General features: G+C 37.9%; 1 protein-coding gene across 7 annotated transcripts in view; it reads right to left on the bottom strand.

Moving 5' to 3' along the window:
* Positions 1–590: 590 nt before the first annotated feature.
* The window catches only part of LOC105032786 (epimerase family protein SDR39U1 homolog, chloroplastic), a 121,938-nt gene continuing 108,170 nt past the window's right edge, over positions 591–14,358 (bottom strand). For 6 of the 7 annotated variants that reach the window (XM_010907351.4, XM_010907348.4, XM_010907349.4 and 3 more), the window contains 4 exons: positions 5,763–5,823; positions 4,765–4,835; positions 933–1,072; positions 591–835 (listed from right to left, as the gene is read on the bottom strand). In XM_010907351.4, the coding sequence (XP_010905653.1) occupies positions 728–835; positions 933–1,072; positions 4,765–4,835; positions 5,763–5,823 (380 nt within the window). In that variant the 3' untranslated portion in view covers positions 591–727. The remainder of the gene's footprint in view (positions 836–932; positions 1,073–4,764; positions 4,836–5,762; positions 5,824–14,358) is intronic. The other variant, XM_010907352.4, reaches the window with a different exon arrangement.

Here is a 14,358-nt window from a genome sequence, read left to right as displayed (position 1 = left end):
ATATTGCATTTCCCTCGAACATGCGAGTTATTATCTCTAAAGAACTCCCCCCCATCCCAAGATACTTATCAAAATGAATACTGAACCACCTCACCTTTATAAATCTTTCTCTGGGGATCCTCCATGTAAGTCCAATCATGTCATGTCTAGCGAAGTCTTATGAGGTCTCACTTGTGAGTCAAGAGGAGATCCCAAATAGAATCTCTCATAGTTCCGGATTGAGTATAGTACCCATGGGACTTATTTCTTCTGAACTCATAAAACTCTCCCCATCTTTTACCTTAACGAACTTCTACAGATTCTGATTTCTCTCCACTTACTATCTCTCTTTGCTTTCTTCCACTTATCCCTCGTTGAAAAAACCCCAACAGGCAGACTTTCTCTGCTCATAATGTTGTAGAACATTCTTGGAGGTCTGATGGAAGACCCTACCACCATTAACTATTTTAAGGTCTCAAGTTAACTAATCAGGTTCCTAGATTGCCACCCTTAGCTCTCTAGCTCACCGTCCAGCTCATCGGCAGCACAAATGAATAAAAAAGCATAGCAAGACCAAAAATACCATAATGTTATATTTCACAGAAGGGGCAAACATTAAAGAGGCACCTCTTGTTGATTGTCTTCAGGATGGAGATTGCATAAATGGAAGATCTGCTCAAAGAATTGAACCAGCTAAGCTTCAAAGAAAGAATAAATTAAATGACACTGCATCCAAGTAATGGCCTAACTACAGCTCCCTAACAATGGCCTTCAGTGCATCTTTGACATATGGATATTTATATGAGAAACCCAACTCCTTCGCCTTTGCAGGCAGCACTCTTTGTCCTTCCAAAACCTGCAAATGAAGTAATTGAAAAATGCATTATGCATATTTTGATTTGTGAAAGCCAATGTTGATTAAACAAGATCACATTAAATTGGACAACACATACAATAGAGGCACCTTCCCCAAGGACTGCTTTGATTGCAAAATCTGGTACAGGCAGCCAAGAAGGCCGGCCTATAACTTGGCCTAGTTGGTCACACATCTCGGACAACCGAACTGGGTTTGGAGCAGTTCCATTGATTACACCTGACAAATCAGTAGCACTTACTTTTGAGGCTCAAACAATTTTACATGCGCATCTATTTGCTATCTCTCAGGCTATATCTTTTCCTAATTGACATATGTTAATAAGCATGATAAATATCAAGTTAATCCATGCCTTTTGTGTTTCAATTGGAGAAGTGCAATGCAAAACACAAGCCATTTTGTAGCATATGAATGATTGGTTATTGTAACAGACAAACCAGATTCATGGACATCACCTTCAATGTGTGCCAAGAAAGACAGGTACATTTTGAGGAGCAAGATCATCAATTCCATAGCTGAGCAAATTGCTTTGAAAAACCAAAACAAACAAATTTATAAAAAAATATAAGATCAAATTCATCACCCTAGGCTTGTATAAGGTTTGAGTCAGGTCAAACCATCTGCACATATTAGATAGATGATTTGGCTTGAGAATTGATGGGTAGCAGAACTATGCTAGATAACCTAACCCAACTTTGGCCTCCTCCTCTCCTCCACTGCTTCCAATTGCAGCTGAGCAAATTGCTTTGAAAACCAAAATGAATAAGTTTTCAAAAAATTTATGCTATCAAATTCATCTCCCTAGGCATGTACAAGGTTCGTGCTTGGTCAAGCTAACTTGATATGTTAAATAGATAATTTGATTCACAAGGGGAATCTAAGGGTAGGTAGAACGATGACAGATTCCCTAACATAACCTTGGCCACCTCTGCTCCTCTGTTGGGCAAGAAGGGTCATGATGAACAATTATGGTTGGGTAGGAGTTCTGCATTGGTAGTGGTAGTAGGAGTCTAAGAGGGTAATGGAGTGGGCCGGTGAGATCTAGGATGAGGTGGAGGCATGGTATGGTGACCCAGGCTTTAGGTGGGGTGACTCCACCGGCAGAGGGAGGAATAGCAAAATTATCAAGGCATAATACCTAGCAAAAATATGTATATTTTTCAATCATTTGGCATACAATTATAATACCTAGCCAAATATTTTTAAAAATTAAATCCTCTGGAACTAGATAAGTTTAAAACTGTGGCACCCTTCGATTGCTATTAGTGCCTTGAATTCTGAAAATGTTACTTCAAGCATGTATTTAAAAAGTTAAAGCAATATATCTTCTCTAAAAGTAATGAAAGATCTCTTGTTAAATAGGTCAAAGGATGAAGAAGGTAAAACAATAAGTAAGAAGAGGAAAATAAAGTAAAAAGGAAAAAGAAAAATGCAAAAACTTCAAATCAATGCAGAAAGATAAGAAAGAATAAGAGTGTATGCTCACATGTCCTTGTTTGAAGGATGAGAACAATGAAGCATGGAGATTAGAATAGAGTAACTGACTCTCTAATCTTCAACTTAAGAGGACACTTGGATGGCCATGATTGAATCTTAAAAGCTATTCAAGTTATTTGAGTTAGCCAAGCAACTCTAGTCGGAAACTCTATTTAGAAGAAACAATCCAAAATTATGGAATGATAAGATTTATCGCATATGCCATTTATATCAACAGAGAACTTGTTACCAAGAATTTTGAGTCAGGTGGCAAAGAATCTTTCTTCTCTAACACACATGGGACAACTTAAATCCGGAAGGGGGAACTTGCCCCACTTGTCCCCAGCTCTGCTGGCTGGTGAATATGATGAAAGTGGTAGGTGTTAGGGAAGATGAGGGTGGGGTGAGGTGGAGAAGTTTAAAATGGAGGGGTGAATTGGAGTTTAGGTGCCACGATCTGGAGCTGGTAGAGGATTAGATGGGGGTGCAAGTTCAGGTAAGTAGATAGTTTAGAAATATTTTTAATCAGGAAGCATTGACCCAATGGGTGCAGGTTTGGAACTTTGGGAAGATTCTAAAGCAAGTGTTTTGCCCTACGTACAAGATTTTGAAGGTGGAGCAATGGTGGTGGAGGCAGGGATCTTCACAAAGACACGAACACAGAGAGGGTGGGGTGAGGCGTGATAGGACAACTAACGAAAGAAGAGAATGGGAAAGGAAGTGGAAGGAAGAGTGTAGAGAGAGAGAGAGAGAGAGAGAGAGGAACTTCGTGGCTCCCATTACTTGGGACTATAAGGTGCTGGAGACAAACAAGGAGGGACACTGTTTGGGGAGGCAAGGAGGCAGACTGATGGTTTGGGAGATGAGATATTTATGCATGGTAAACTACATATATTATACCAATAAAGTTTTATAACTTTTATTATTACTTAAGAAAGGGCCATAATTGAATTGGGTTGACTAAAAGCTTAGGTTGATCCAAATTCCAACTTAGCCAATCAGGCTGGGATTGTCAAACAAACTGAGCAGCTCAGGCTCAGCTTGAGCATGAACCAAGAAAAGCTGAAGTCAAGCTCGATTTGATTCCAAACAAATTAAGCTTCAACCAGCAAAACAAGCTTGTAAATAATATCAAGCCAAGCCAAAGCTGGACCCAGCTCGATCAGGCTCAGCTCGATAAGGTTGAATATACTTATATATAATGTATTTCTTAATTAGGGCTTTAGTCAGTGCATTTTATTAATCTTAGGAATCAATAAATGTTAACTGTGGCTTGAACCAACCTTGAAATGAAGCTTGAATCAAGCTATAGTTCAAGCTTGAACTAAGCTTGAACTTGATTCAATATTGAATTGATTTCAGTTCAAGTTTGGATTATCAAGCTGATTAATTAGCCTAGTGTATGATTCAGTTGAAATTAAGCTCTATTTGAGCTAGAAGTAGTTAGAAACTAATCAAGCTTGATCGAAGAGTTCAAGCTCTATTTTAGCTCGAAGTAGTTAGCGACTAATCAAGCTTGATCGAAGAGTTCAAGCTCTAAATTATTTTCAAACCAAGCTTGATTAGACCCAAGCTTGATCAAGCTCACCTCATTTACACCTCTATTGGCACCTATGCAAGTCAAGTTTCAGGAAAACCTACAAATTAGCAAGCCTAATCACCTTCTGATTCCACTGCTTTTCCAGTTTGGTTCAAATAAGTGTCAAATGACTAGTACAATATGTCATCACATACTATCATGTTGGCATCAACATATTGTTTAACAATGACATCCTTGGGTATTTTCATCTAATTGACTTCAACAAATGGAGATGTACTTGACACACAATTAAGAAATGTAGAATGATACTGTTGAGTACATGCTAGTATTAACTTGTTCCTATGTTCAAGTTGATGATGGTAACCAAAAAGTATATGTAGCACAAGAAATATGAGGGTTAGAATGCAAGGCTCTTTAGAGCTTTCAGAAAGGGTTATTAACTGTGATCTTACTGCCTCTGTTTTGAGACTGTCATCAGTATACAAAAGCTTAGTTTCATTTTTAGAAAAAAAAATCAGAATTGACCTTCAAACTATAAGTGCACAAACTACTAAATAGTTGACCAAAAGAAATGTAATGCTATCTGTAGGCAAAAAAAAAAAGCACTGTTTGCAGTTTGCACTATAAGATACAGCCAATATTTCCCATAAATTGCCAACTCTTGAAAACCAATAAGAAAACCTAACGAAAAAGCAGTCCAAATGAAATCTGCTCTTAGCAGCTCAAGGATGCAAATTGTTAGAAAAAGAAGCTCAAATATGCATGTATGTTAAGCAACTTTAGAAGCTTCTCAGCTAAGAAAAGTAGAAGCAATCAGTAGAAGCAATCACTATTCAGAATTGAATATACCTTATCAATTATATATGATAAATATTCTAACATACAGCGAAACTACCTTTATAAGAAGGATTTGTCAAAGATTGACATATGAGGTTCACCAAGTCATCCAGATGTATCCAGGAAAACCTGCAAAAATAAAGGAAAAATATCTTGCCATATGACAATGAGGATGATTATGAGCAGTGAAAAGAAAATTTCTCAGCAGCAGGATTCTCATGATATGTTACTACTAGATGGTTGCCAAATCACAACAGGAAGATCGTTTCAAAATCAAATTACTGAAAATATCTGCACATAACTTGTCAAATAAAATGAAGATGTCAACTAAATAAGCTTGTTATTTACAGACTTGATAAAACATGAGAAATAAAATCATGCCAACCAAGCACATCAATCATGATGATTTACTAATGTATTGTTGTAAACATTTCTCCTGTAACTGTCTTGTTTCAATTTCTCAGCAATAAATATTCGAAAAACAAAGAAAATATTCATCCTTTTCAATTAACCGGAGAGTTCTCATATGCATATTAAGATCTGTAATATACATGTCACCCCAGGACACCATCAATAAAATGCTGTTTTTCTAGTTCATTGGAAAAAAAAAATTCAACCATAGGCATAACAAACAAACATCACACAGAAAAGCTTTAGAATTAAATAGATAGAGGTATTAATATATGGTGATAAATACTGGCATTAACATAAGTGATAAGCATATAATTGAAATATTATCTCAGAATCATGTAGTTAGAGGAATTAATATAAGGTTTAACATATAAGGATAACCATATAACCACAATATACTATTTTTTTAGATGACATAAAATCAGCCTTACCGGTCAACATATACATGCACACAAGAATTGACAATATATGCTTTGTAAGATGAACTGTCATAAACAATTTCATGTATCCATACCCTAGTATATATTTTGTGCAAAGATACAACAATTACGATGTTACAATACTAGGTTCAAAGAAGTTTTACTCAGAAGCTTCTAGAAGCATCTGATAGTGTTCCAAAGTTGTAGAAGTTTGTTAGAAGGATACCATTGATTTCCAGTGCCTAACGGTCCACCAGCAAACATCATGAAAAGGGGAATCATTTTTGCTGCACCATACCAGTGTGCATACAAGTCAATATCAGAAGTGAAAGGATCATGGAACATCTTTTCAATACTAATTATATATTAGGATGAATAATACAACAACACACAACTAAAGAAAGAATGAAATGAAATAAAATGCATAAAAAATTTATGGATCATCAATCTTTGCTAAGATAATAATAGTAAAATCTAGATACACATAAACAAGATATTAATACCCTATATAACTGTGCTTATAGATTAGAAAACTATCTTGAAATATCAACTAGTGTGATCCACATCATGCAGAAGAAAAGGGTGAAACTACCTATAAATCATATGTTTCAAGTCTCTTACCAATACATTGTATCATTACAAAGTGACCTTATAGGCCTGAGCATGTTGCTTAGGCATCAACCCCAACTGAACTATATTAAATATGGAGACACATTCATACAATTGCCACCATAAATAATAAGCTTGCATTTTTTTTGTTACCACTCTTGGTGTAAACTTGAAAAATAGCAATGCATTTCCAATTGTCCTCAATACTCACTAGTAGTGCAATCGAGCCGAGCCGAGCTGAGTAGCTGGAAGCTCGAGCTCGACTTGACTCAAAATACTCAGGCTCAAAACTTGGCTCGAGATTAACCGAGCCTTAATATCCCAAACTCAAACTTAGCTCGATGAAAAATAGACAACTTGAGATTGACTCGACTCGACTCGAATATTAACTGAGCCATGCTTGAGCTCGAATTCGAGCCCGAAATTGAGCCTGAGTCTTCTAATAAAATATAGGTATCTAATAATATACATATATTATAAATAAAAATAATATTATTAAAAATAAAAAATAAATTCGAGTAGGCTCACGAGTTTTTAAGCCGAATATCTTGCTACTAAAACTCCACTCAAGCTCGATAATAACCCAACCGAGTTGTGCTCAAGTAGTTTGCGAACGGCTCGACTCATTTGCACCCCTAATACTCACCCTTAGTTACGGTCAAAAATATTGAAATCAAATCCAAAAGCTCAAGCTAGTAGGTGGATAGGCCTAGGAGTCTATAAGCACCACTAATGGTTCCTTCGACATCCAGTATGGGATTATTACTGCTCTCAACAAAAACATACCTCATTACATGTGAAGAGTTGTCCTCCGATAGCTCTTCTACATCACTTTTCCTTCCTTAGGAACATACACATGCTCCTTTAGCTCCCCCTTGTCTTTCTTAGCTCCTACTTTCTTTTTCAGAAAAAGGCTTTAAGGGACAATGATATGCATAATGTCTAGTTTTTGTGGCAATTATAGTATTTAATGGCATTACTGCCCTGATTGGAGATGGTATCAACCGGCAACTCTTTAGGATCTCTAGTTGAAGAAGATATGCAAGTATTATTAAACTTGGTTGCAAGAGCAAAACTAGTCACTTGAGTTTGTTGATTTTCATTGGAGAGTCTAACTAGGTAGCTAATTGGTATGCTTGGTCAACAAAATATACTAAGTGCAATAATGTCTCTCACCTAACGTTGGCACTAAGACTAGTGAGATATCAAGAGGGGATGAATCAAGAATCCTGCATAACATCAAATCGAACCATCATATTGTCAAACCTATTCATGTAGTTCGTGAGAGACATGCTATCTTGGCGTAATGTAGATAACTCATACTCAAAGTTGGCCATACCACCCCGAACCGCTTGGTTCGGGGGAGTATCAAACTGTACCAATAGGAAATCGAGACGGTTTTCCACATCAGCTCAGTATGTTGTAGTAATTTCTAAAAAGAACAAAAAACAAAAGAGCAAGAGGTTTGGTGATGTGGATAAAAGACATCACCAACTGGCATCTTTTATTGCTGTGGTTAACTAGTCCATGCGAATGCCGCATTTGTTGAAACCAAAGGATCCGCAGGCACGGCTGAAGATGATGTAACTAACGATTTCCTATGCCGCAAGAAGTTTTTTTCTTTTTTTTTTTTTTCCTTTTGATGAGCCAGGGTGGTTATTTATTGATGGTTGTCTTGGATGGTTACCAAGTATTTTTGAACCGTTGCACTTCTATAGTCAACAACTATAAAATGAATTCTGATTTGTTTAAGTCTCTCCATAAGGATGCGTCCTCCCAAAGGGACATATTTCTTGGATAATAACCTTGGAGTTTGTTAAATGATAAATGGTGAATCTTATTCATCTATTGTACTGTTTACAAATATATATATAATACACCAAGATCCACCAAAATCTCATGATTGTGAGAAATAAATAAAGAAAAGATACAATCCCATAAAAATCTCATGATTATGGGAAACAAATAAAGAAAAGATACAATCCCATGATTATGAAAAATAAATAAAGAAGAAATTCAAATGATACAAAATCAAGGATGATGGAGAAATTGATATACTTTCCTATGGAGGAATTGTCATGCTTTCCAAAGATTCAATGGAGAAATTGTCATGCTTTCCAAATATCCAGTGGACTAATTGTCATGCTTTCCAAATATAACAATATTCCAACACTCTCCCTCAACCTAGAGCATATATGTCATATGCACCAAGCTTGTTATATATGTAGCTGATTCAAAGACCTCTGAGAGATGTAGTGAATATATCTGCTAGTTGGTCATTTGAGTTAATAAAACTAGCAATGCTTCCTGAAAGAATCTTTTCTCTAATAAAGTAGCAGTCGACTTCTGTGTTTGGTCCTCCCGTGAAAAATTAGATTGGAAGCAATGTATACGGCTGCTTGATTATCACATATCAGCTGCATCTTTTTGACTTCACCAAACTTTAATTCTTGAAGTAGTTTCAGCCATATGAGTTCACATGTCGCCAATGCCATAACTCGATAATCTACTTCTGCACTTGATCTGGCCACAACATCTTGTTTCTTATTTTTTCAGGATACTAGATTGCCTCCAATGAAAATACAATATCCTGATGTTGACCACCTATCAAAGGGAAACCCTGTCCAATCTGCATCTCTATAACCAATCGTCCGGATATGCCCTTTGTCTTCATATAAGAGTCCTTGGCCTGATGCTCTTTTAATATATCCGAGAATGCGAATCACGACATCCCAGTGACTATTACATGGAGCTTGTAGGAACTGACTAACAATACTTCCAGCAAAAGAGATATCTGATCGAGTGATAACGAGATAAGTCAATTTTTCATCAAGCCTTCGATACCGTCTAAGGTCTGAAAGTGGCTCCCCCTGTCCAGGTACAAAAGTTTGACATTTAGACCCATAGGTGTATCAACAGGTCAGCAATCTATCATGTCAGTTTCTTCCCATATATCTGGTGCATACTTCCTCTGTGAGATTGCAACACCATCAGTAGACTAAGCCACCTCAATACCCAGAAAGTATTTCAGGCAACCCAAATCCTTGGTCTGAAAATGATGAAAAAAGTGTTGCTTCAATTGACAGATTCCATCCTGATCACTACTTATGATAACTATATCATCCACATAGACAACCAAGTATATGCACTGACCCTGTGAGGAATGGCGATAGAAAACAGAACGATCCACCTCACTATGAACCATACCAAATTGTTGAATGACTGTGCTAAACCTCCCAAACCAAGCCCACGGAGACTATTTTAAGCCGTAAAGAGAACGATGAAGGCAACAAACCAAGCCAGACTCCCCCTGAGCAACACTTTATGGATAAATAAAAGGTATTTATGTTTCATCATATGTTGCATCTTATATTTGTTAAGCTTATGGTGAACCCCATAAATTAAGGCAATGATTTTAGGATTATAATGAGATCATACCAGTGAGACCTAAAACTCTAAAACCCTAATCTAGAATATTCTCAATCGATGGATCATTGATTTGGAGATCAATATTTTCGGTAAGACTGGCACATCCTATATATGCTCGAAAGAGAGGGTAATTGATCTCACAATCACTTGTGTGGAGACACTAATACAAGAATGTGGGTGCTCATTAAAGAATGAGTTCACTGAATTGATCCGTCATGAGAACATCTTATAAAGTCTTACTTACCTGTTAGAAGATATTTTTTTTAGTGAAAGTTGTGCAAGTAATCCTTTAACCTGAGACTACCATAGAACCTTGTATACATGAACCCATATTTTGGTTCATATTCATTCATGACTTAGTCATGTACGGAGTGTTCTGAATATGGCAGATTATGTACGGAGGTTGTGAGTAGGTCAACATAAAATCGATCACTCCTAGTAAGAGAAGATCGCATCCTACTTGCTTTAATCAAATGATGATTCAAAAAGACTTTGATCAAAGCAGAATAAAAATTAGAAAGTATTTCTAATATTTCATTAATCGAATCATCATTATAAGATTGAGAAAAATATGAATATGAAATTGAATTTGACATGATTCCATATCCATAGTCATATTCGGGATACAGTATGATCGCAAAATTCAATTGCACGGTAACTTGCCACTGAAGGATATTTTTGGTATTTTTATCAAAATTTTATATCTTCTGGATAGACGTGATACATTACTAGACATCAATCTTGTCTTATAGGTTTGATCGAATTAAAGAGTTTAATTCAATCGTCAATTAGAAAGAATTCTAATTGTTGAAATCGGATTAGCACGTTTGGACCTAAATCGGCTAGAAAGGATTCTAATCAAATCAGATCAACTTATACTCAGACCTACTATTAGCTAGATATAAAACCCAATGGGTCACATACAAAGAAAATTTATCAAAGATCTAATTGGATTAGATCATATTTGCAAGATGAACATGCTATCACGTGTTGCAAACCCTAACTCTTAAATTCGAATCGGATTCGATTTGATTCTTAATTTGGGCTAATTAAACCTAATTGGACTCAAGACTTAAATTGGTCTGGATTGGGTTGACCCTTGGCTAGTTGAGCCAAGGGGATTGGCACCAATTATCTGGCATCCCACATGCTAGATATTTTATCTCTTGGCATGTGGAGATTATCTTGTGCGTCATGAATCAGATCAAGTTCATTACCAAGGTGTTTAAGTCATCTCTGACAACTTACCAGATTGACTTCAGAAAATATAAATATTTGCTAGGCGACTTTTCCTAGAAATCGATGCTGACCTTAAAAAGATGCCACCTACTGATTCGGAGCTTCCTACAATCGTTGTTGGTGTAGCAGATGAAGATGAGGGACCTTCTCAAGTGAGGGATGATCCAGCTTCTAAGGTCTAGGATCGACCATAACTTTGTATTTTCATTTGCCAATTCGGCTTTATAAATTACATTTTGCCATCTTGGCTTGTAAGCATCATAATCGGTTACTCCAGCTTTTAAGATTAATAAAATATTGCTTTGTCCTTATCCACTCTATCTTTGTCTTCTGTTTATGTGGTTTAGCTTTACATTATCATTTTGCATTTATTTGTCGATAGTATGACCCTACATCGTTAGAGCAATCGTTGAGTACGCATTAGTAGGAACCTCATTCCTTAAGTTTAAGTAGCTTAGGGCTCCTTTTAAATTGGGTGTGGCACTGAGATCAAAGGACTTCTTGCTATGTTTCGACTTTCGAGTTCCCGAGGTTTAGCTTACCCCTTAGTCGCCAAAGTCATTAGATGTCCTTGTAGTTATTCGGAAATGAAGTGCTTTTGGAGAACTCACCATGGCTGTATTCATCTTAGGATGAAGCGCCCTTCTTATGGCTATATTGTTCGGAGATGAAGCATCGAGAAACTCATCGTAACCATATTTGTCTTGGGATGAAGCGTCCTTCTCATGGCTATATTCGTCTGGAGACAAAGTACCTTCGAGGAACTCATTGTGGCTGTATTCGTCTTGGGACGAAGTGCCCTTCTTGTGGCTATATTCATCTCGAGATGAAGCACTTTCGAAGAACTCATCGTGGCTATATTCATCTTGGAACAAAGTGCCCTTTTCGTGGCTATATTCATCCAGAGACGAAGCACCTTCGAGGAACTTGTTGTGGCTATATTCATCTTAGGACGAAGTGCCCTTTTCGTGGCTATATTTGTTCGAAAATGAAGCACCTTCGAGGAACTCATTGTGGCTTGGGTGAGGTCTTCTTTATTCAAGATGTTGCAGTAAAGGCCTTTATTTGCAAGACATTTTGAAAAAAAAAACTTTATTGAGAGTATTTATTTATAGGTAATACATCCATAAATTGCACGAATTCTAAGGGTGTTGTAGTGGGATTACGTCTAGTTGCTTCAAGTGGTAAGTTCCAGGCTTAACAACCTCGTCCACTCGATAAAAAACTTCTCAATTTGGAGATAGCATTCCCTGCTCATTTGGTTGAGATACTTCAATCCGGCGCAGTACTAGGCTGCCGACCTTGAATTCTTTGCTACGGCCATGGGAGTTGTAGTTCCGTGCGACCCTATGTTGATAGGCCACCATCCTGACTTGAGCTTTTTTATGAACCTCTTCAAGTAGATGCAGGTTTGCTCGGAGCATCTCTAAATTACTCTAGTTGTCGTAGCTTTCAACTCGTAAGGAGGAGAGTCTGATCTCCATAGGGATGACCGCCAGCATTTCAAAAGAGAGGCTGAAAGGGATCTCTTCGATGGTTGTTCTCTGAGTAGTTCTGTAGGCCCAAAGCACATGATGGAGCTCATTGGCCCATGACCCCTTGGCACGGTCTAACCTGACTTTCAAATCCTGCAGAAGAGTTCGATTAGTTACTTCAATCTCCCCATTGATCTGGAGATGTCCTATCGATGTAAGGTGGTGCAAGATGCCCAGGTCATGGCAGAATTTGACAAATCGGGCTCCACTAAACTGACGATCATTATCCGTAATAAACACTCATGGGAGACTGAAATGGCATTGGACTTCCACACAAAGTCCTTCACCTTGAATTCGGTAATACGGGCAAGAGGCTCGACTTCCACCCATTTGATGAAATAATCAATGGCGATGAGTAAAACTTTTATTGACCCGATGCTTGGAGGAATGGACCAAGGATGCCCATCCTCCATTATTCGAAGGGCCAAGGAGCACCGATAGGAGTCAATAGTACGACAGGTTAGTATTGGGTGTTTGCATTCCACTGGCATTGATCACACCATTTTGTCAGATCAGCTACATCCTGTTGCATTTTAGGCCAGTACTATCCCTGTCGGAGCACATTATAGGCCAGTGACCTACCTCTTAGATGGTTCCCACATATTCCTTCATGCACTTCTCGTAAAGTATAATCAACTTCAAAGGGACGCAAACATTTGAGAAGCAGTAAAGAAAAAAGAACCTCCTATATAGCTTGCCTTCATAAAGGACACAGCAGGATGCTTGGTTCCTGAGTTTCCAAGAGTAAGATGCTTGGTTCCTGAGTTTCCAAGCTTCCTTCGAATCCAATGATAATGTCCCATCCTTAAGAAAGTGGATAGATGGATCTATCCAACTTGGCTCGTTATCAACTTGTAAGACTGAATCGAACTCTTTAATGCTGGATTCTATCACAACTTCAAAGGTTTCCTTAGGCAGGTCCCACCGATGCCGAAGTTGCCAACTTAGTAGGTCGGCTCTGGACTTTTCCGACCTTGGTATCTACCGAATATCGAAACTAGTGAATACTGAGATTAGATCCTTTACCTTCTACAGGTACCTCTTCATGTTTTGTTCTCGAGCCTGATAGTCCCCTCTGATGTGTCCGACCACAAGTTGGGAGTCACTGCAGATCTTCAACTCTTGTACCCTTTCTTCAATTTTCAGCCCGACAATAAGAGCTTCATACTCGGCTTCATTGCTGGCAGTTTGGAATTCAAAGTGCAAAGCATTTCTATGACAGTCCTAGTCCAGTAAGGATCAAACCTGCTCCCAATTCGATGAAGTTTGATGATCCGTCTACATGCATAACCCATAACTCCTTGAGTTCTTTAGGTAGATTTTCTTTTGCTAGCTCACCTCCTTAGGCACTTTCCTTCAAAATTGTACATTCCAAAATAAAATCAACTAATACCTGTGCCTTTATAAAAGGGCATGGTTGAAATTTCACATCGAATTCAGTTAGCTTAATCGCCCACTTGACCATGCGATCGATAGTGTCAAACCAATGCAGCACTGACTTGAAAGGCTGGTCGATCAGGAGTACTATAGTGTGGGCTCGAAAGGTCAGAGTTTTCAATAGAGTAAGGGCATAGATCAACTTTTCAAGCCTCGTATATCTGGTCTCTACATCGCGAAGGATTCTACTGATATAATAGATCGACCTTTGAAGGTTTCCTAGAGGTTAGCGATGCAGTTGTTTGAGCTCGACTCTTGACCAATATATCATCCATATACATCATATTCCGACCAATCTGTTCTTTGAAGATTTTATTCACCAGCCATTGGCAAGTGGCACCTACATTTTTCAAACCAAAGGATATGACCCTGTAATAGAAAAAATCTTGATCAATAACAAAGATAGTTTTCTCCTCATCTTCAGGCACCATCCAGATTTGGTTATAACCAGAGAAGGCATCCATGAAAGTGAGGAGCTTATGGCCTGATGTGGTGTCCACCAATTGATCAATCCGAGATAGAGGATAGCTATCCTTCCATAAGCTTTGTTCAAGCCGGTGAAGTATGCAAATC

This window comes from Elaeis guineensis, chromosome 12 (assembly GCF_000442705.2).
Source record: "Elaeis guineensis isolate ETL-2024a chromosome 12, EG11, whole genome shotgun sequence".
Classification (NCBI taxonomy): Eukaryota; Viridiplantae; Streptophyta; class Magnoliopsida; order Arecales; family Arecaceae; genus Elaeis; species Elaeis guineensis.
This window is presented reverse-complemented; position numbering and strand designations above follow the sequence as displayed.